This window comes from Erythrolamprus reginae, chromosome 3, assembly GCF_031021105.1.
Source record: "Erythrolamprus reginae isolate rEryReg1 chromosome 3, rEryReg1.hap1, whole genome shotgun sequence".
NCBI lineage: Eukaryota > Metazoa > Chordata > Lepidosauria > Squamata > Dipsadidae > Erythrolamprus > Erythrolamprus reginae.
In genome coordinates this window covers 211,116,676-211,139,850 of record NC_091952.1, presented here as the reverse complement: position 1 = coordinate 211,139,850, position 23,175 = coordinate 211,116,676, and the positions used below count along the sequence as shown (strand labels likewise).

Sequence of the window (23,175 nt, the reverse complement as noted above, 5' to 3'; positions counted from 1 at the left end):
CCTATTGATTTCTGCGAGAATCTTTTTTCCCCTCCCAAATTTCACCCCTAAACTATCCTGTGATCTCGGAGTGGTCTCCTGTCCACTCCAACCCAGTCCTGCTTTCTTTGTGTCACTTTTCTACGGGGTTCGGGGGATTCGAGGAATGGTGTGGTTCGGACGCCCAAGGGCTCATTATGGGGGTCTTTCAAATGTGTGCTCCTTTCCTCCCACCCCTAAAAATCTGGCTGTGCGGCTGCCGCCTCCTCCTCCCTCCCTCCCGTTTCGGCTGGGATCGAGTTCTTAGCTGGGATTTTCCTCCATCTGGCTCTCTGTGGACCTGAAAACCACATTCTACATTGAATATCCATTCCCCCCACCAAGACTTTCTTCTGTCCTGGGGGAAAGTTTGATCTCCAGGGGTAATGCAGTTTTCAGGTCCAATCTGCCGGTCCCTTTCTCACGTTTGAAAACTTCCCATTCATTTGGGGTGGTTAGGTTCTTTTCCCCCTAGTTATTCCTGGAGATCAATCTTTCAGCATTTAATAAGCTATTTCTTGAAATGGATACTGTTGCTAACTGTTACTTTACAATAGGTGAGGGTGGACCTCAAAACTATATTCTACATTGTTAATTCTCCTCGCCCCACAGTCCCTCCCCCCCCTCCAAGACTTTCTCCTGTCCTGGGAGAAAGTTTGATCTCCAGGGATAACATAACATCCCCAAAAGAATGGGAAGTTTTCAAATGGGAGAATAGGACTGGCAGATTGTTCCCATTCCTTTGGGGGTGTTATTTATTTATTTATTTTTCATAGTTATTCCTGGAGACCAATCTTTTTTGGGATATTAGAAAAAATTCTCTTTCAAAGGCGAGGGGAAACTTAGCGTGGGTGGGAAATTTTCCGCACGGCTTTGCAAATGGGATAATAAGTTTTCAAATGGAATAATAATGAAATGGTCATAAGTGTGAAAAATGGTCATAAGTAACCTTTTTCAATGCCATTGTAACTTTAATAGTGTTAAAGTTGTAACAGTAACTATTGTAAGTCGAGGATTACCTATATTCTGTCAACTGTGATCGGGATCTTCAGAGCCAAGTTGCTCTGTTCCTGGCATCTAACTCAGTTGGCTGTGGTTTGTTGCCCAACATTGCTCAACAGATGCTGAATGTGAAAGCCTATACCAGTAAGGTTACGTGATGTTGGAAAAGGATTATGTGTATTTCAGCACTGATTTATCAGTAAATATATTAAGATGTGGCCTTCCTATTGCTGTTTATTTGATAGAATAAAATGTTCTTCTTCCACATTTAGAAATGATCACTTTTATTTCCAGGTAAAGAATTTCATCACAGAGATATTCATTGTGTAATACAAATGATAAATATGAATGATGTATATTTTTCCTCCGAACCTTAACTGTAACTATTGCTTACAGATTTTAAAAGCACCATGAAAGAGAACCAGGAGAGGTTAATTTGTGGGTTTTTTGTTTTTTTAAAAACTCCTAATCTGTAATTAGCATCAGGCTGGGAAAATCTTAATTTCATACTTTCCAGTATCAGTAACTCTTCCTCAAATCAATCTGACACATCCATAGATAAAGTTTTCATATTGAAAGATACAGATATGTTTATCCACGCATATCTTGCCACACATATTTTGTTATCTTTGCAGTTAGTAAACTGTGACACCTACAGCAACATACATTTTTATATTCTACATGACTCCAGGACACTGCAGTTGCCATGAATTTGAGCCAGTTGTCAAGCATCTTAATGTAAGTCACATGATCAGGGGGAATGCTGCAACAGTCACAAGTATGAAAAATGGTCATAAGTCTCTGTTTTTCAGTGCTGTTGTAACTTCAAGCAGCCACTAAATGAACTGTTGTGAGTCAAGGTTTACGTTGGTAAATACTTTCAGTGCATAATTTAGTAGGATACAGGTGGGGCAGGGCATGTTGCAAGTATCCAGCAAAAACCTGGAGTCATTACTCTCCAGGTTTATGCAATATCCAGGGTTGTAGCTGAAATGACTCTTGCTCCATAAAATCCTATTATCATTACATTTATGGCACATTGCATAAATAGTCAAATAAGGTTTGTCCAGCTAATTCAGAAGTATATTCTAATTCATTGTTGTCAAAGCTTTGTGAACCTTATTTGGTCGTTTTAGACATTCTTATATACCGAAATTATCAAGGTCATATCTTTCTAGAAATGATGAAAGAGGAGGTGAATAATTTTGTTACATGAGTAATTAGGATATTGCACGAGGGGCTTCCGATAACTCCGGGTCAGTACAGTGAGGGCTCTCATTTCAAGCAATTCCATCTTTCAAGAACATCAACCCAATTTCAGGCCCCATTGTGGTATTTCTCCTAAAGTAACAATAGACGTTTCCAGCAGGAGCAGTAAGAAGACAAGGCCAGAAGAAGCAAGTTGTCATTTAGAAGAGAATAGGATTTTATTGGCCAAGTGTGATTGGACACACAAGGAATTTGTCTTGGTGCATATGCTCTCAGCGTACATAAAATAAAATATACATTTGTCAAGAATCATGTGGTACGACACTTAATGATTGTCATAGGGGTCAAATAAGCAATGAAGGAGCAATATTAATAAAAATCTTAGCATATAAGCAGCAAGTTACAGTCATAACCAGCTAATCCACCTTAAGCACTATATTTGACAAAGTATAGTCATTATTTATATAATTTCTGTTATATGTGGTCAACAAGATTTACTTGACAATTCAGGGATCAAAGAGGAAATCTACTTCCTGTAATTTAGAAACTGTATTTCCATTAAAGCAGCTTAAAATTGTAATTGCTTTCTGTTGTCTCAGAGTCTGTTTAATTAGAATTCAATCCACCCCTCTTTTAAAGTCCTATTACTGCTCTAGGTATTTTATAAACCCATACTTACGCATCTGAATTATCTTTGGTTGCATACAGTTGTATTTAAATGTGCTATTTTTTCATTTTCGGATATTTTTGCATTCTATTAAATTTTTATGAATCCGGTTTTTGTTTTCTAAGTATGAATTATCCTACCCAGTCTTGAGATATCTGTAAATTTGTTAAAACATTCTTCGTATAACTTATTAATTAAGTTGTTGAAGAATACAGGATTCACAACTGAATATTGTGTGATGCTCTGTATCTTCACTCTTTGAGTATCTTCACTCTTTGAAGATAATTTTTAAGTCAGCAGTGCACTCAATGAAACTTCAGATAACCAGGGATAGGTTCTTGTCACTGGTTCACTTGTCACTTCTTCCCAAGCCACATGGCTGCATGCACATTGTGTGCTGCATGGCTGCACCATGTGGATGTGGATGCTTTTTGCAAGCATGTGCAATGCTGAAAACTCAGCTTCTGAATACCCAGAAAAATATAGGGGGGGGGGAGCCAAAAACAAGATGGCAGCATATGCGCAGTGCCAAAAACTCAGCTTCTGCACATGAACAGAAGTAGAAAAAGAGCAAAAAATAAAAAATAAGAACAAGATGGCAGCATCCATGGACTTGCACTGACAGAACTAGCTCTGTGAGATCGCCACCAGTTTACTACAGGTTCTGTAGAACCGGTGCGAACTGGAAAGATCCCACTTCTGCACATAATCTATACACTAATATCCTGCTGTACAGAATAAAATACTCTGTCAACTGCTTTTTAAAGAAAGCAAGATATATTAACTTCACAAAATTCCTACTTACTAAGGAAACTATCTAAAAAAATATTAGCTAAAGCAAGACAGGTTTCTAGTAATTGTTTTCAAAGTGTTGAATGATAAATCCTGTTATGATAACAGTATGCACTCTTAAATTTTTAGGAGTATCAACATAAGAGTAACTAGTCAGTATCTTGCTGTGTTTTCCTTTTCCTCCTTTTTGAATATTAGAATAACATTTGGTCTTATTCAGTCATCTGCAAGTTCACCCGGATCTCTCAAACATAATTCAGAAGCGATCAGAAAAGAAAATCAAGCTTTTGGCATTTTGGGATGCAATTTAATCTGATATTGGAAGTTTAAATACATTGAAGAAATAAATGTTTTCATCCCATCTTAATCTTGCCCTGACATTTTGTTATAAAAAAGTTCCTGATGGAATGCAATCACTACACATATAATAGCTATTTATACACATATTTTATCCACAGAGACTGTTAATGTTATATCATTATTTATCTTTGTTATGTGCATCAAAGCGTTGTCTAAGAGCATGCAATAGGTTTCCTGGGATTTTCTGGTGCTTGTCCCGTAAATCTTCTATTGCCCTTCGAGTCTGTTGGAGCAGTGGAGTGGCAAGAGGTGGGATGGAATGGAAAAGAAAAAAGAAAAAAATATTTAATTTAGATTTATGGTTCAGGAACTATTGAGAGAACATTCTGGAACTAAATACACCATATACGGATTCTATAGAACATACCATATTTTTTAATATATATAGTGGAACCTCGGTTAACGAATGCCTTGCACAGCAAACATTTCTGATAACAACCGAAAATGTTGTTAAAACTTTGCACTGGGTACCGAACAAAAATTCGGATACCGAACAGAAATTTTTGTTTGTTATTCGAACTGTTACACCCATTGTCCCTCACTCCCCCGGCTCTCCTTACCTCTTTACCTATTGCCTCTCTGCAATCGTCTCGTCGCCAGGGGAGCAGCAAAGCGTTGCTTTGGTTATTACAAGGCAGGCGCTGAGTTTGCTGGTATTGGGGGTGGCGGTGGCAGCAACTGCTGAGGCAGCTCTAGCAGCTTCCTTTCGAGGAGTAGCAGTGCCGGGAACATCACATCCTAGCCCTGGCAACCAGGCCCTCGCCCCCACCGGTGCCACTGTCCTAGAAAAGAAGCCGATGGAGCCGCCGATGGAGCCGCCACCGCTGGCCTCAAAGAAAAGCCCCCCTGGGACCAGCAAACTCAGTGCCTGCTTGTCGAGGAGACAAAGGCTGAGAGACAAGTGGTAAAGAGGTAAGGAGGGGGGGAGTGAAGGACAAAAGGTTTGTGGGGGGAGAGATAAAACCTTTATCATGGGTGGTCCTGGAATGGAACACCCGCGATAAACAAGGGATCAGTTTTCCCCATAGGAAATAAAGGCCGGGAACCAATTAAATCCATTGCCTTTATTTCTTATGGGGAAAATTGTTTCATATACTGTACCGAACATTTCGGCTAACGACCAGCATTCCAGAATGGATTATGGTCATTAGCCGAGGTTCCACTGTATATAGGATTTTAACTTGCTATTCGTTACAGCTTTTAACATATATTTTAAAATCAATGTTATCTTTGATTTTATCTTATGACAAAGATTTTTCTGTCTTCCTACTCATGCTATACAATTCATAATAAGATAAATCACATTTTCCTATAAATATATAAATATATAGTGTACAACCATCTGTCTCTTTTTGTATACTGTAACCAAGAGTAAATTCATATGGGAATTCTACAGAATGGCTTGAGATATTTTTCAAGCCTTCCTCTACAGCCTCTTATCCTGACTTACGCTAAACGGTCTGCTGCACACAGCAGTATAATTAAAAAGTAGAAAGCATACTGATGCCTCTTATTTAATTTGCTCCTAACTGTGGTTTGTTGAATAAACAAGAATTAAATGAATCCATCTTTTACTTGAAAATATAAACTTATTTGATAGGAAGAGGTTGAGCCCTCCATGTTGAATATATACTGTATTTTTCAGTGTATAAGACACATCTGGGTTTGTGGCTGTATCAGCATACAGCCACAACATACATCTTTATCTTTGTTATATCTTGATTTGATTTGCATGTACGTCCACCAATTAATCTTATAGTTTTGGTTTTATTTGATTGATATTTTTATTTATGCATGCTATTAATCAGATTGTGTAGTTTGAATAACTGCTGCTTAAATAGTATGGGATGGATGATAATCTTACATTGACATTTATGTACCAAACAATATTTCTGCACATCTACTAAATATATTTCAATAACTGTTTGCAAATAGTGATTATAGTGTTTATAATTTCATAAAGAATGAACGGCTATTTGAATTTGAATGGATATTTACTCCTTATAATAAAAATACACTTACTTGTTCAACTAATTTTTCAGGAGTTATATCTGGATCATATGGAATTGGTTTTCCAATATGAGTTATAAGTTTGACTGGAAACCATCCACATAATGGAAAGACTAACCATCGTTTTCGTTCATATAACCATCTCATTGGTCCTAGGTACAAATTTTTAAAAATCTCAGATGTGCATAATAGCAGATTGCCAAGAGTTTCATACTTGACTTTGTTAGAAGCCTGTATTTAAATGCAATAATTAATACCAGTACTGGAATCAAGTAATGTAAAGTTTTTGCAATATACCAAAAAAAGAAAATAACCCATCATGTTTGAAGCCTTACAGTTTGCAAAATGCAACTTAGATTTAAAAGTTATGAAAAAATTAGAATTAGAACAAGCTAATCCTGACACATAAATAGACATACAAATACTGTACAAGTTGCCTGACAGGTAGAAGGCTGATATATAAGTAGATAGATAAACAGATAAGCCAGGCAGTCTTTCTAGAATAAATACCAATTCATTTAAAGGATATGGATAACGTTGCTAAATTTCCATAATTTCCGGGTCATCCCTGTGCCTTGTAATTCCATGACATCACATCAGTTATGGGAAATGTATTAAATTATGGGCTATGTACATATGCATGTATATTTACAGCATATGTGTATATAACTGTTTATTTGTATGTCTTTGTATATGTCTATAGAGCTATAGACTTGTAGGTAGGTAGGTGGGTAAATAGATAGATAGGTATAGACAGACAGACAGACAGTTGTAGCTAGCTGTCTAGTTAGATATCTGAAGTGAGACCATATACAGTCTTTTCTCATTCTAGGAGAAAACTCATATGTACCACCCCTTAAACAGTTCTCCTAACAATAAAAAATAATCTCAAATTAATCTATCCCAATTATATTTTTAGTTTACTTATAACCCATATTTAGCTATTCTTGCTTAAATCATTCAAATTAAACATGGTGAGCAAAGATGCAGCTGTAGAAACGTATCGTCTTAAAAAATAACATTCCCAAGAATAAATAAAGTTTTACATACTTATATTTAAATATGACATATATCCTTCTCTAATATTTTGTGTAAACATAGGAATGATTGGCTAGAAGAAATAAAAGAAACAGATAATGAAATTATTTTAGTTACAGTACATGAAAGAAATGAAATGTATTGCTTAGAGATAAAATATGCTAATTAAAAGGTTATTTTGATAACGTAATATGAATAATATATTGTATAAGATCATTATACTTTTATAAATCCTATCTGTTATTTTCAGCAGAGGGTTGTGTTTAACCACGAGGGGCAGGAGTTGGCATGGTCAGTTTGATGTCATTCATGTCAGGGACACCTGTGGTGGTCTGAGTGCTTTGCCAGAGAAAACGGGCTCCCAAACTTAGTTTTTGGCTGCTACAGCCTCCTGCAACCTTCTGTCAGTGAAAGCGGAGTTCAGGAAACAGCACATGGCCTTCTCAAGGTCCATTTTCACTGACAGAGGCACCGTGGTCACGTCTTTTGTTTTTTCAGAGCAGCTATGTTGGCCAGATCTAAGCAGCCTCTGGACCAGATCCGGGCCCTAGACCTTGAGTTTGACACCCCTGACCTTCGGGGGAAGGTGATGATTGAGAAATCTTCCAGTGACCGTGTTCTGTCGGGCTCTCTGGTAGAATCCTTCCAAAAATTCACACGTACAAATTTCAGACACACACACATTTGAAAATTCAAAACAATATTCTTTATAATGAAAATTCACTTATACTAAGCCCTCTTTTGGTATAGCAAAGAGCACTGGTCTCCAAACAAACTGGTAATTTGCACAAGTCCCTTATCAGTTCTGTGATACTTAGCTTGCAGCTGTGAGGCAATTCACAGTCCTTCTTTCCCAAAGTGAATCACACTTTGCCCTGGTTTAGTTTCAAAGCGGGGAAAAATCAGCACACAAAAGGTCAAAGTCAGTAAAGCAGTCACAAAACACAACGATCAGATAATTCTCCACAATGGCCAAATCCACAGGCTGCTCTTTATAGCAGCCTCACTAATTACCACAGCCCCACCCAACCACAGGTGGCCTCATTTTCTTTGATAATAATCTCTCAGTTGTTGTTGCCTATGCATCGCTCTCCGCATGCGTGGCTGTATCATTAACTCTTGTTCTGAATCCAAGGAGGAGCTAGATAATTGATCTCCTTCTGAGCTGTCTGCCACACTCTCCTCCTCCCTGTCACTCATGTCTTCTTGGTCAGAGGAGCCTTCATTATCAGATTCCACCAGGGGCAAAACAGGCCTGCAGCATGTGGATGTCTCCCCCACATCCACAGTCCTTGGGGCAGGAGCTGGGCCAGAGCTAACCACAACAGACTGGTTACAGCAAACCACCTTCCCAAGCTGAAGGAGATCAGCAATTGGAAGATGACCTGAATGTGTTCTACTGCAGGTTTGAAAAGAAACCACAGCCACTTATCTGCACAACCTCCACCCCGGACACACCAACAACAGCCAAATCTTCTACAACTGAACACATCCCACTCGGTTTACAACCCCTAGTGATCACAGAAAAAGGAAGTGAAAGATCTATTTCTCATGTATGCTGAGAGTATATGCAGCAAGACAAATTCCTTGTGGGTCCAATCACAGTTGGCCAATAAAAATTCTCTTCTCTTCTATTCTAAAAATGAACTAAACTTTCATTCCCCCCCCTGCATTTCAGGTACATTATGGTTGAAAATGTAGCAAGATGTAAGATTTGGACAGCCAAAACTATGTCTGGAATCGCGATCTGGAATTTGCCCAAATGTACACCATAAAGCTAATTTTTGGGAAAAATTGTCAATTTTCTAGGCACTTGCAATCAACTGGGAGTCATTGGTTCCCTAACGGTGGAACTTCTTCTTTTTAACCATTTTGGAGTTTTACTTTTTATTGTTTCTTGAAGACTGAAAATCCTTCAGCACTTCAAGTTTACCATTTGCTGAATGCGTTAAACTTTAAGATGTTTAAGAAGAAAAACATATTTCTTTCCAGCTTTGTGAGATCTTTATTTGTTTGCATACCTCCTATATACAGTAAATATGTGAATTTTTTTTTTGAAAGTTTTAAAAATGGTAAGACTTTGTAAAATTGATTTAAATAAAGAATTTAAAATTAATCACATCTTCCAGTGTGGGAAAAGAAGTCCTATTTTCAAGACTACAGAGCAGTGATAGCGAACCTATGGCACGGGTGCCACAGATGGCATGCGGAACCATATCTGCTGGCACACGAGTCGTTGCCCTAGGTTAGCTCCAATGTGAATGTGTGTGCTATCTAGCTAATTTTTGGCTCACACAGAGGCTCTGGGGGGCATTTTTGGCTTACAGAGAGCCTCTGGAGGGATGGGGGAGGGCGTTTTTACTCTCCCCTGCTCCAGGAAACCCTTTGGGGCCAGGGCAGGGAGAAACATGAGCCTACTGGGCCCACCAGAAGTTGGGAAACAGGCTGTTTTTGACCTCCAGAAGGCCTCTGGGAGATGGGGGAAGCTGTTTCCATCTTCCCCAGACATTGAATTATGGGTCTGGGCTCTTGTGCAAGTGTGATAGCACTCACACACGCTCTTTCGTCACCTGAGGAAAAAAAGGTTCACAATCACTGCTATAGAGATTCAGTCACCCAGGTCATGATTGTCCCAAATGTTTTTCAAGAGGCAATTGGAGTTTCTTGTTTTTCTTTGAAAACATTTTGCTTGTCAAAAGAAACAAAACATCTTCAAAGACAATCTAGAAAGTCCAGTTGCCTCATGAAAAAATGGCATGTTTATATTTCATTCTTTAAAAAACTTTGAAGATTGATTACTAGAGCACAGAGATGCTCTACTTTAAATTAGATGTATGATCTCTGGATTTAAAAATTTTTGTATTCTCAAGTTTAAAAATTACTGAATGGGTTCATTTTCAATCAAATGAAAAACTAAATTCCACAATTTTCATATTCACTCTCTTACCCATTTCTCAGTAGCTGCCACCAATTTCATTTTTTTAAAGAAAGGTAATGATGTAAATTTTTAAAATGTGAACCAGGCATACATGGATATGCCTAATAATCAAAACACTCACTCATTCTCTCTCTCTCTCTCTCTCTCTCTCTCACAAACACACACACACACACCTGGTTTGAGATCTGATAAAAGGAATTAAGACAGAAAACAACAGTTAACTGCCTGATTCCATTGCACCAAATTGTATGTATCAATGATTTTCTTTTTTGTTTTTTTGGGGGGGGGGGAGTGCAGGAGAGAAGCATAATTTTTAAGATTTATAGGGCAATGATTTTATTTCTAATTTTATGACACTTGTATTATTTATCATTTTATTTTCTTCACTTTTTTCCAGGAGAGGTGGCGAGCGCAGCATACCTTCTATTACAATAAAATTTAGCATAGATTGATAAGTCGTAAGCTCTGTTTTCCTATGCACTGCCTTTAATATCTAATAGTTGATGCCATTGTATGTGGATTATATGGATTGCTAAGGGTTGGATAGACACATTTTTTCTAGAGCAAAAGGAAAAGTAAGTCTTCCTTCCTACTTTAATTATTACTTTTACTTTCACTACTTCTGAAGTTATGCTATTTGTATGAATGGCTACTTAATGTATTACATGTACATTTATATTTTCATTGTTTTAAATAGTTTAGCATAATAAAATGGTCAAAATAGAAAAGTGATTTGAATTATGTGAACTGAAAAACATAAGATTTTCCTTTTTCTGGCAAATTTGATTTGTGGTTGTATGCACTCTCCTGTGCATTAGCAAATAGCTTAAAAATAAATAGTTGGTATTCACAAATGCATTTTCCACTTTAAAAGCATTACAGAAAATATGAAGAGAAATGGCTTACCACATTGGCATCTATAGCCAAATGAGCAAATCCTTTACGTGCTTTCCATATTAATTTATACTGGTTATTTCCATAGTTTTCCTCTCTTAGTCCTCCTGGTGCAAGTCCAAGTAAGTGCCCTTGCTTCAGAATATTTAAACACCTTTCTCTTGTAGGACAATCACACCGATTAACGGAAAAGAATTGTTTTAGTCCTGCAAAAGCAGACCTAAGAAATCATTCTGTTCTTGCTTGTAAAATAAAACAGAATACATGTATTTCCATCATGACATAACTCAAAACAAGCCTTTAAAGTACAAAGATTGGACTTCATAGGTTAGTGAATAAATTTTATTTAACACCCCCACCCAAACCCCTAAATATAGTAATTTTTTTTACCTGGTAATTGCAAGACAAATTTGTCTATCACAGAATAGCAGAATATCCCAGTGAGTCTATAAAACCTTGTTACAAAACAGTGATAGTCCACTGCAAGGGCTCCATGATAATAGACAATAATTGCTGGTCCTTTGGGTATGTTTTCTATTCCAGAAATCTCATAACCTGTTAATGGGAGGTTAAAAGTCTTTAAAGGAAAAAAGTTTCCTATAGAAGATCACATAAAAAATGGCATATTTTTCATATCATGATAACATTTTAAATCAATTGTGTTTTTGGAACTATCACTGATCCTCAAAATGAAAAATGAAAAATGAAAAAAATTAGAATCTGCTGAGAAATCAGTGTTACTGCTTCTTTGACCTCACATTTGGTCAATTTTCCTATAAGTTACTTAGATTAATGTAGCTTAGTGACATCAAACCTTTCTCACAAATGTCCATGTCTTTAGAGATTTTGTCCATTTTAAAGCCCCATTTTTAAAAAGACATTCTGTTAACAGTTTCTAAAATTCTTAAAAACATATAGAATGCATGGGCTTCAGATAGCTTCTTCCAGCTTTAGCCAAAGGTATAGTTAATGATAATGTTTAACAGCCTAAGTCCGTGGGGGTGAGACTTTGCCCTGTTTCAGCTCTAGTGTGCATTCAAACTGGCCAATTGATTGTTGGCCTTTGGAAAGGCCATTTCAGCCTCCAAACACTTCGGGGACACTTCTGTGAAGCCCCGGAGGCAGGGGTGGGCTGCTGCCCAGACGGGAGGGAATGCAGTGGGGTAGCAAAAATGGAGTTCCACCCCAGAACACCCAATTTGTATTGAAAGTTGAAAGAAATTGCAGGGCATCCTGCATAAGCCACGCCCACATTGTGGCAGTAAGGCAAAAAAAAATCCCCTAACAGACAAACGGGAATTTCAGAAAAACGCACTTCTAGTTTGCTGTTATGCTGTTTTTTGCACTCCAAATGGGTCATGGAAGCTTCCCTGAAGCTCTGTATTGCAACAAACTTCTGCAAGTTCATATAAATATATTACAACTGTCCAGCCACATATATAGCCAGTAACAAATAGCATTCAATGGGCAAAAGTAAAGCAGAGCCAGGTCTCCACCCCCTTCCCCTGTTAAAAGCTTTTTCTTGTTCGCCGCTCACCCAGCCTACAAGCCAGCCTCCCTCCCTCCCTCCCTCGGTGCACTCTTTGGGTTCAGTGACTACAATAGTCCTGCATTCCAGAGAAAGGGGAGCTGCTTTGCCAACAATGACCCTTTTCTGCATTCACAGGAGATATGAAAGCAAAGCCTAATGCCAAAATCCGTGTTGCTACATCACAGGGGCTTCTCCAAATCCAGTTTTTCCTGAACAAAACAGGCATCTGCGGAAGAGGTTCCAAGGTGGGGTCCCACGAAGGAAGTCTCTCTGCCCTCTCTCTTTCTGGTTTTCTCTTTCTCTTTTCTTCTCTTTCTCCCTCTCTTTCTTCCTCCTTCCCTCCCCTTCTCCTTCCCTCCAAGAAATCAGCGCCGGACTGTCCAGCCAGGGAGGAACATGATCCCTCAGTCCACAGAGTGGGGGGGGGGGGAGAAGAGAGGTGGGAAGTGTATGTGGTTGTATTGACACAACTTCTAGCTGTAGACCCCTTTGTCTAAGGGATGAAGCTGACCAGGGTCTGTGGCGATAGAGAAGGGGCAGCTCAGCAGTGACCGCATGCTCCCCCACTAAAGTTAATTCTGCATGACAGCCCAGAAAAGCAAGAAGAGCCACTTGGCCTTTTTTTCCCTTTGCTCCCCTTACATTCACCTTCAACATAATCCATTGTGCAAAATTTAGCAGCCGAATACCAGGGAGGGGCTGTAATATCCCCGCCACCACTTAGGCGGAGTCACCAAAGCTTTTCCTAAAAACAGGGAACATCAGCTTGGGGTCAATCCTGATCCTGAGGGGTAGTTGAGTGCTTGCAAACTGTGGCTGAGGCATGATCCTAGGAGAGAGCGATCCTGCCCCTGAACATTTGCCACTTTGCTGTCCTAACTTTTAACCCAGAATATTTGTGTTTGTGGCAGGTTTGCCTTGCAGCTAATACCGCCTGCCATTGGCTTGCTCCCTATTTTTAGAAAAAGCTTCAGCAAACTTTATGCAAGGGAGGTTTTCAAAGGGAAGCAGCTAAGTTTTAGGTAGGATGCCTGTCTTGCAGCCTGCCCAGCCCCCACTCAGCCCCTGCTCCACTTCACCTGACCTGACCTGTCACCCCCCCAAAACACACATCCTACCTGACCCTTGTAGCTCTGTTGCATTCCTGGTGCATTCCTGGGCAACTCATTCTAAAAGAAAACGTCTCGCGAATTCGAGAACTTTGATTATCTTTTCAAGAGACATATGATCACATATAAGGATTGGCCCCAAGAATGATGTCTATGAGTGAAAATAAATTCCTTAACTCTGGTTTAAAGAATTAACGAAGAATATCTTACTTACTGTGCAGTATCTTTCCAATCAAGTCTGTCACCAGTGCATACATTTTCCTTGGCATATCCCATTGTTTGCAATTGACATCCTCTGGCAAATTACCAATTTTTTTCCACACATTATATACTAGATTAGTGGTATAGAAGATAGAAAAGGCAAAAAGGAGTGGATAATATAACAGTATCAATATCACTAACGCTGTTATGGGATATACCATAAAGCCTGCACATTCTTCCAAAATGTAAGTTGACCAGATGGAATATTCTTTTCCAGAGGTATAGTATATATTTTCTGCAGTCATGCTTAAAGTCATGAATAAATGTACAAAAATGCTTTCTACCTGAGGAAAAAAAATACAAACATGTTTAATATGTTTTCATGTTTAATGTCATGAATAAATGTACAAAAATGCTTTCTACCTGAAAAAAAAAATACATACATGGTGGCAAAGTTAACTTGGAGTAGATGTATAAGAGATGAAGAATATAGTGGAGAGTATAGGGAAAATTAAGAATACAAGGGTTAGAGAAATGAGAAGGAAAATAAAAAATTAAAGAAGCAGCTATAGAAAGTGCCCAAGTGGTAATAGTTTTAGGTTGGAAGGATGCAACAAAATGGATGTTACAAAACTGGTATTGGTACATGGTGGAACACATTCAATTTGAAATTATAGAAATTAAAATGAATACGATTGATGAAAATAAAGTGGAAAAAATGATGGGAAAATGGGACAGGGTCAGAGGTTTTATGGCTAGTAGAATTCGAGACCAAGCCATAAGGAACAAATTGGAATCACTCTACCCTTTGCAAATATGTTGATGTTCATGGTTGTAAAAAATTGTAAATTAGTACACCCTTATTTGGTGAAGGGACTGAATGTATGTTGTTGGGTGGTGGGAACACAATTCACTGTGCACTGTTTTGTGTTGTGTGTATTTTTATACTATAAAAATCAATAAAACATTATTTTTAAAAAAGTTCAGAAGAAACCAACACCTTTTCTACCAATTTTTAAATGAGTCCAAACTAGTGTTCACCCATGTAAAGAAAACGTTTTGGAAAGAACTGTGGGAAAACCAAGTGGAATACAACAAAATTCTATTCTGGGTCTAAAATATTCAACAACAAATAATCCAAAACAAAAGGGAAAATATTATAATAACAACTGACATAGTTGCAATACAAGCAAAAAAGATCAAAAACCAGAGTGCACCTGGCTGGATGACTTGCATAGATGCTGGCTAAAATACCTGACCAGTCTCCATCATTACATGGCCACTCAATTTGATAAAATGCTTCAAACTGCAACAAGTGAAGAATAGTTAACATCGGGCCAAACGTATTTGATAATGAAAGATCGAGAAAAGGGTTCAGAAACGAGCAACTATCATCCAATTACTAGTCTATCAACAATGTTCAAACCTTTTACAAGAATACTGGCAAATTAAATATTCAATCATATGATGGAAAACATTTGTATCCAGTAGAACAAAAAAGGAAATTATAAAAAACCAAGAACAGTTTGCACTAAAAAATCCAAAATGAAGAAAAATTAATTTAAATATGGATTGATTACAAGAATGGAAAAGTCAAAGAGTCAACACAAAAGGAGGGTCTACAAAATATTAAAATCAAAGCTGAATGCTGGAAACATAATTTAAGCCATTAATAGATGGGCAGTTCAAGTGATACACTACTCAACTGGAATAATCAACTGGACTTTTGCTGAATTGGAAAACTTGGATTGGAAAATATTGTGAAAAGCGTCATTTGGAACACAATGCACTAGATATCACAGTTGTCGAGAGCTGAAGGATACAGTTTATTGATATCGCTGTACCAGGAGATGCCAGAGTCAAAGAAAAATAACTGGAAATAGTTTTGAAATATCACAACCTGGCCATTGAAACTATATGGCTATGGATGATACATGTAACAGTGATATCTATTGTCATTGGGGCACTTGGTACCATTTCCAAGAATTTCACAAAATACATCAAGAAATTGCAGCTTCCTGCAATAACACTAGTGGAACTGCAAAAAAATATGCTATTCGGAACATCATATATATTTAAGAAGATACTTGGTTGATATCTAGGACACTGGCACGATCTGTATCAACCATTAGTACTAGTCAAGGACTTTTTAAAACATTCAGTTGACTAAGTTTCATGTTTAATGAATAAAAGAGATGATAATAAAAATATTTCCTGTCTTTGCTTTCTAGAAGCTAACCTGCTCAAAGAACTTCTAGCAGAACCAGACAGGTAAAAGCAATAGCATAACATTATTGCATGCACACTCTGATAGCTGGTATCACTATTATATAGTAGTAATATTTCAGATTCTACAGATATTTGAGAATCAATGTCAGAGTAATCACAAAATCTTGGAATAATATTCATCTTTCTACAAAATGATTCTAAGACTCTTTATTTGATGCCCAAATCACTTAGAAGAGGTGGTGAAAATAAATGATTCAAATGAATTTCCTTCAGAATGAAACAGTAGTTTAAACATTAACAACCCCTCACTATTGTTAAGGAATGTGCAGAACCCTTGAGTTGTCAAGGTCACGCACAGAGGAAAACATGGGATTCCAGCACATATCAGACATACATTACAGCTTAGTTCTTCATCCTTTCTGGCTCCCCACTACAGCAATTTGCACTACCTCTTCAAGGTATAGTACTTCAACACAAACAAACATTCATTGTTAGCTTCTTTATATATTGCAAACCCAACTGTTAGTATGCGGCACTAACAACTATCCAACTGTTCTGCAATGAAAATATCAGGCTGAGAAAGAAAGTTGTACATTTATTAAAAAATCAGAACATTCTGATTAAAAATAGAAGAGATTAACCCCTCTCGGTATTGAAAAAAAAGAGATAAATTTCACCTGCATACCCACCGAGGTTTCACATTGAGATTCACTATTAAAACTTTAAAAGAAAAGTTGTACATTTATAAACAGTCAGAACATTCTGATTAAAAATTGAAGAGATTCACCCCTCTGGGTATTGAAAAAAAGGAGATAAATTTCACCTGCATACGCAATCATTACCTCTGTCAAACAGCTTGCTTGGAAGATCAATTTTACTTTGATGAAATATGGTCTTAAACGAACAAAGGATACATTCTCCTCCCTCAGTGGGTGGAGTGAGAGCAAACTCAATTCAAACCTAGAATTAACCATCCTTTTAGCCAATGCCAACTAACATTAATCTTTAAGTGAAGAATGAGAAGTTTAAGAAATGAGCATTAAGTCTGCTCTAACTGTTTTCATGGTGCCTCTGTTTAATCTACCTCAGATGACTCCTAGTTTTATATTTTCCTCAGGCTGACATTCCACTTGGATCAGCAGGAGCAGATTGCTCTGAATCTGAGTCTTGTGCCATGATACCATTTGGAGCGTATAACGTAATCTAATCTGACACAGGAAGGAATTTTGTAGGAATATCAGTTTTTGATATTCCACAAAGGAATATCATCTAATGGTATGGTTATTTTTGTTGTGACATCTATTTTTTGGAATTTCACTCTTCCTGAAGGCTGGACCAGACGTCTCCAGCACTGCACATGCTAAAACATGCAGTCTCTGTCATTCAAAGATGGTTGCAGGGCCGCCATCAGGAATTTTGGGGCCCCATACAGTCTAAGTGTCTGGGGGCCCCCCAGCCATTTTAAAACTACTGCCCCCCAAATCCCGTGCCATGCCACCATGGCCACACACCCTGGGCAAGCCCTCCCCCGGCCCTCTGAGGTCAAACACAGCCCTGATGTGGCCCTCAATGAAATTGAGTTTGACACCCCTGGGCTAGAGGCTAAATCCTATGAACAAGGGCTAAGAGAACGAGTATGTTTAGCTCAATAAATAGAAAACTGAGGGGGATATAATAGTAGTTTCCCAATCCTTAAAGGGCTGCCAGAGAGTAGATGGCATCTATTTATTCTCCATGCCACCTGAAGGTACTACAAGAAGCAATGGGCTGAACCTCACCAAGAAGAAATGCAATCTGGAAATAAGGAAAAACTTGGGACTGGGCGGCATAGAAATAAAAATAAATAAATAAATAAATAAATCCCTTCTTTTTTATTAAAAGAAATTAATAGAAACATAGAAACATAGAAGACTGACGGCAGAAAAAGATCTCATGGTCCATCTAGTCTGCCCTTATACTATTTCCTGTATTTTATCTTACGATGGATATATGTTTATTCCAGGCATGTTTAAATTTAGTTACTGTGGATTTACCAACCACGTCTGCTGGAAGTTTGTTCCAAGGATCTACTACTCTTTCAGTGAAATAATGTTTTCTCATGTTGTTTTTGATCTTTCCCCCAACTAACTTCAGATTGTGTCTCCTTGTTCTTGTGTTCACTTTCCTATTAAAAACACTTCCCTCCTGGACCTTATTTAACCCTTTAACATATTTAAATGTTTCGATCATGTCCCCCCTTTTCCTTCTGTCCTCCAGACTATACAGATTGAGTTCATGAAGTCTTTCCTGATACGTTTTATGCTTAAGACCTTCCACCATTCTTGTAGCCCGTCTTTGGACCCGTTCAATTTTGTCAATAATAATTAAAAAAAAACCAAAATCCATTACTATTAAAACTAAAACAACCAGCAAAACTATTAATAAAAACAGGTGAGGGCTGGGTTTTTATCTCTGTTATTATTTAAGTGCTTTTACCAAATGCTTTAAATCAAGAGTCACTTCTCTCTCTGTTTCTCTCTCTTTTCTGTCATTCTCTGCCTCAATCATTTTCTCATTTCTCTTTTTTCTCCCCTTTTTTCTATCATTCCTCTGTCTTCCTTCCTTCCACTCTTCTCTCTCTCTCTTTCTTCCTCTCTTTCACTCCCTTCCTCTCTCATCTCTTTCTTTCTTTCTTTCTCTTTCTCTCTCTTTCTTTCTTTCTCTTTCTCACTCTCTTCCTTCCTCTCTCATCTCTTTCTTTCTTTCTCTATCTTTCTTTCTTCCTCTCTCTCACTCTCTTCCTTCCTCTCTCATCTCTCTCTCTTTCTTTCTCTCTCTCTTTCTCTATCTTGCTTTCTTCCTCTCTCTCACTCTTGCTTCCTCTTTCATCTCTCTTTCTTTTCTTTCTCTCTCTTTCTCTATCTCTCCCCCTCTTTCTCTCTCTTTTTCTCACTTTCCCTCTCTTGTTTTCTTTCTCTCTCTTGCTTTCTCTCTCACACTCTTTCTCTCTCTTGTTCTCTTTCTCTTGCTATCTCTTTCTCTCCCCCTATTTCTCTCTCTCTCTCTCACTTTCTTTCTATCTTGTTCTGTCGTCGCTCTCACTCTCTCTCGTTCTCCGGAGGCTGGCAAAAGTGATTTTCAATGTCGGGCGCGTGGGCTGACGAGCGCTCTCCCCATCCCCCTGCTGCCAGCCCGCCCGGAACATTCAAAGTAAGAAAAACCTTCACTCTTACTTTGAATGTTCCGGGCGGGCTGGCAGGGAGATGGAGAGAGCGCGTGTCGGCCCGCACACCCGACATTGAAAATCGCCTTCGCCGGCTGGCAGCCCCTGTTGTGAGAATGCCTGCCCCGCCTATCTTGCAGCGGAGAAGAAAGATAGGCGGAGCGGGCGGGAGCAGCGGCGAGCAGCCAGGGGGACGCGAGGGGGCTAGAGGCGCGGGGGGGCGGGGGCGGCCGTGGCTTAATGCGCGCCCTTGGAAAAGGGTGCGCGGGGGGGCTTTTTGGGGGATGCTGGCGCATGCGTGCGAAGCCTACAACTTGCGCTTGTGTTAAATTTTGTTTCTTTCCTAAGCAGCCTTCTGTGTAAAAAAATCCATTTGGGAACGACTCGTTCCCAAATGGATTTTTTTACACAGAAGGCTGCTTAGGAAAGAAACAAAATTTAACACAAGCGCAAGTAACACAAGCGCAACTAACTAGCGTCGCCGCCACCCCGAAGGGACTCCTACCTTCGCCGCATGCTTTATTCCGGGACTGGGAGGACCGCGCTGCCAAAGGCTCCGTCGGGGCTTCGAGTCCTGCCTCGCGAGGGCCAGAGGGCACGCCTTTTTCGTTGGTGAGGCAGGCGGCCGGCAAGAGAGGGCCGGTACTGCGCATGTGCGAGGAGCTGCTCACTGGGCACAAATTACTGCAGGCGCCAGGAGGCCGGCGGGCAAAACCGGGCCGCTCTCATTTTTCAATTTGGCTGGGCCCCTGACGCCACTCAGTAGTACCGCCCTATCGGCGGCCCTGGATGGTTGCATCAGTATTCTTTTTATACATCTGCAAATTTTAATATTTTCCATTTGAATGTGCCTTACCTTCCACTGTTTCTCTGCAGAAAGTCAGAATCAATCAGCATGAAGGTGTGCTCTTCTGCCAACATGTAACTCAGGTTTGGGAGGTATTTATTTGCATTGGTCTGTCTGTAGCTCTTGTCAATTTCCACCTATCTATCATCCGCTTTTCAGCATAGGTTTGTGGTGCATGCCTTTTGGAGGCATTTGCTTCATTTAATAAAGTCATGCTACTCAAAATTAGAATAATTTTGCATGAACTTCTCTTGCTTGAAAAAGGAAATTCAGTGGTGCTCAGCTTTTAAAAAAATATAGAGATACGCAAATCATACAAGATATTGCACCAGAGGTGGAATAAGAACACAAACACCAAGAGCTGGATTTAAATGGGTCACTTTATTACAGTTAAATGAACTTTAACTGATTATCAACCAATAACCAGAACCTGCAGAGGCCACTAAACAATTTGGGGCAGAAATAATTCACAAATAACCTTCCTGGGCAACTATGGGCGTAGCACCTTGCTGAACAAGATGAAGGTACCACACCTTCACCTGGTTCCTGGCCATGCCTTGGTGTGTGGGAGGGCTCACCGTCCCATCCCCTTCTGGTTATTGGGATAGGTGAGTCCCAAGGGCACCCCCTCTCCAATTGCCCCAGCTGCATGGTATCTTGAGCTCCTGGTGAGAGGTTGCCCATCATCTTTCAAAGGATTTATTTTGTCCAATATATAATGAGAGTTTTAGTGTGTGTGTGTGTGTGTGTGTATATATATATTTGTTTTCGTAGATTTTCACGGGTACAGGTATGACGGTCTTGGTATATTCGAGTTTCTTCCCGTGTAGGATTTGGAAATTTCTGGTGACGTTTCGACGAGGTCTCACTCGTCATCTTCAGGCTGGTGTTTCTGTCCTTGTTCTAAGGCGAACACTGCGAGACCTGAGCTGCCTTCCTTCTATAAATACTGGTGGCTGGGTGTGGTTTGATGGCTCAGCAATTGCTTGCTGTGTAGAAACTTCCTGGTGAGTCAGTGGGGTAACAATTGGGGTCGTTGATGTAGCTGAGGTATGCTGATTAGTTAATGGTTGTAGATTAGGCGTGATATCTATGTACACTGTCCTAAAGGAGAGCACACAGTTGCTATCACTGCCTATTTCCATCTCTATTCTGCCACGGACATATGGCGAACAATGCCAAAGAAACGCATGGCACCAAAGTGGTGTGAGGAATCAGTATTAGCCTTGCCACTTTCGCCTCCCTAAAATGGGTGGGTGTCTGTCCAGGATGACCAAGAAGCATCATCAGTGCCTTCCATTAAATATCAAACCCAACACCAGGTCAAAAGGCAGAATTTAACTGTTAATGATTGAGCCAGGCCATCCAGATGACTAACTTTTAGCTTGGACTAGGACCTTGACTATGTCAGCGAGATCAGCGAGGGGAATAATGTAAGCCAGCTGATAAAGAGTATTACCCAAGGAAACCTTTGGGATGAGTGGGGGGGGGCATGGTGTTGAATTTAGCTAAATCAAACTGGGAGCCATGGTGTAACTGCAACTGCCAACCATACTGTTACAGGATTGAACTAGCAGTCTTTGCCCTGTATGGCAAAGAAGTAACCTCTAGCTATATAAGTTTCCTCATTAACAGGAGGTAGTTAGTGCTATTGATGTTGGACGGCGTCATTACGCTCCAATCTATGTAGGCAACTAAGCACATAATGGTATAAATAGCAAATGTAGTAGCCCGCCAATGTATTAATACTATGAAGTAATACTCAATCCCAAGCTTTGCTAGCCTTGATTTAAATGTTGCTTGAAGCAATGCCACTAGAGCAGAAACGCCTTTGATCCCTAGTCAATGTAATTATTACCCCTAGATGCTCCCTCAAGGAACTCACAATTGTGGGCGTGTCATTCTTGGTCCTCATTTTTAATAGTTGGGTGAACTAAATGATGAGAGAATAAGAGTTCTAGCTTGGCTATCCTTGGTACGAATGTATTCACTAACTGCTTCCTACCTACCTTATGTTGGAAATTAGCACAACAGTGTTCCAATGTACTTATGATCGTAAAACCATATTAAGTGTTCAGGGTGCCTTGTCTACCAACATACCAAAACACCCGGGTTCAGAGCCAAAGCATCAGTAAGCATCAATAAGCATCATTAAGGCCTTTACGGTATATAGGAAACTAACTATGATGGGGTATCCTCTTCAAGTCACATTCCTCTAGAGGCGAAAATTGAAAAGCTGAACCACAGCCATTGGCCCAATCCGCTCTCCTCAACTGGCCATACCCTATCAGGATATGAACCTGCAGAGTCAGAAATAATAACCTCTAGACCCCAGGCACTCTGATATCAAAACATGCTCAGAAAAATCTTTCAGCAAAAAGTGCATAAATATATCACCTGCAGTATTGATAGAACGGTGTGCAGGTGCATACCTTACATTCACGGTCTTACCAACAAGACGAGAGTAACTGCAGAGTCTCCAACTGTGATATTATTAGTAGTAATGATCAAATCGGTGAAAGGGGTGACGGGAAAGGCCACCGAAGACTGCACAAACATCTGTAAGAGCAATATGATCAGTAAACAATACAATTGATATTTGGATACTCACTGAACCACACCTTTATAATTGTGGATCCCTTCCAAACAGCACGTTGGTCACTTTCTATGAATCAACCATTAGATACCATCCTAATGGCAGAATGGCCATCAAGAACACAATTTACATAGCCTCCCTTATATATATGCACTGTTAAGCATATATAATTAATATTGCAATTTGGTTTATTATTCCATTACAAGCCCTTTTGCTCTCTGCAGTTAGTTATATCCTTATCAGGATCTGAACCTGTGGGGGTCTGTCTTGCAAGGCAGCAGCTTTAACCTCTAGACCACAGGATTTCATCTTATGTTATTTATTTGTAATTACTGAATAAGGGTTAATGGTCCATGTCCACGCAATGGACTTCGAGACCCATGCCATCATGTCCCTGATGTCCAGGGAGTGGGGGGGCAAACACGTAGGAGCAATAGCTGATCCACACATAAATAATGCTTTTGGAAGAAGCTCCCATGAAAGTAAATGACTAAAAGAGACAAACCAAACTATTCTAGAGCTTAGCTTATAA

The 23,175-nt window shown here is 39.3% G+C and overlaps 1 protein-coding gene across 4 annotated transcripts; it reads right to left on the bottom strand.

Annotated features, from left to right (window-relative positions):
- Positions 1–2,425: 2,425 nt before the first annotated feature.
- LOC139164975 (DGAT1/2-independent enzyme synthesizing storage lipids-like) lies at positions 2,426–22,681 on the bottom strand. 4 transcript variants are annotated; one of them, XM_070747760.1, is made up of 7 exons: positions 22,659–22,681; positions 13,783–14,113; positions 11,319–11,483; positions 10,941–11,134; positions 7,109–7,169; positions 6,071–6,210; positions 2,426–4,271 (listed from the first exon to the last, which is right to left on the bottom strand). In XM_070747760.1, the coding sequence occupies exons 2-7, from the start codon at positions 14,084–14,086 to the stop codon at positions 4,167–4,169; spliced, it is 969 nt and encodes a 322-aa protein (XP_070603861.1). In that variant the 5' UTR covers positions 14,087–14,113; positions 22,659–22,681; the 3' UTR covers positions 2,426–4,166. The 4 variants fall into 4 exon arrangements, with proteins under 4 accessions (XP_070603861.1, XP_070603862.1, XP_070603859.1 ...); XM_070747761.1 differs by having other exon boundaries at positions 22,669–22,678; XM_070747758.1 differs by lacking the exon at positions 22,659–22,681 and adding an exon at positions 16,841–16,987.
- Positions 22,682–23,175: the final 494 nt, after the last annotated feature.

Bases quoted from the DNA above. Each gene is read 5' to 3' on its own strand.
- LOC139164975 (XM_070747758.1), bottom strand. From the start codon at position 16,972: ATGGTTAATTCTAGGTTTGAATTGAGTTTGCTCTCACTCCACCCACTG. The intron at 14,114-16,840 runs GTAATGATTGCG...TTTTTTCCTCAG, and splicing joins AAGCAAGCTGTTTGACAGAG to GTAGAAAGCATTTTTGTACA. The intron at 7,170-10,940 runs GTAAGCCATTTC...TATTTCTTCTAG, and splicing joins TGGCTATAGATGCCAATGTG to CCAATCATTCCTATGTTTAC.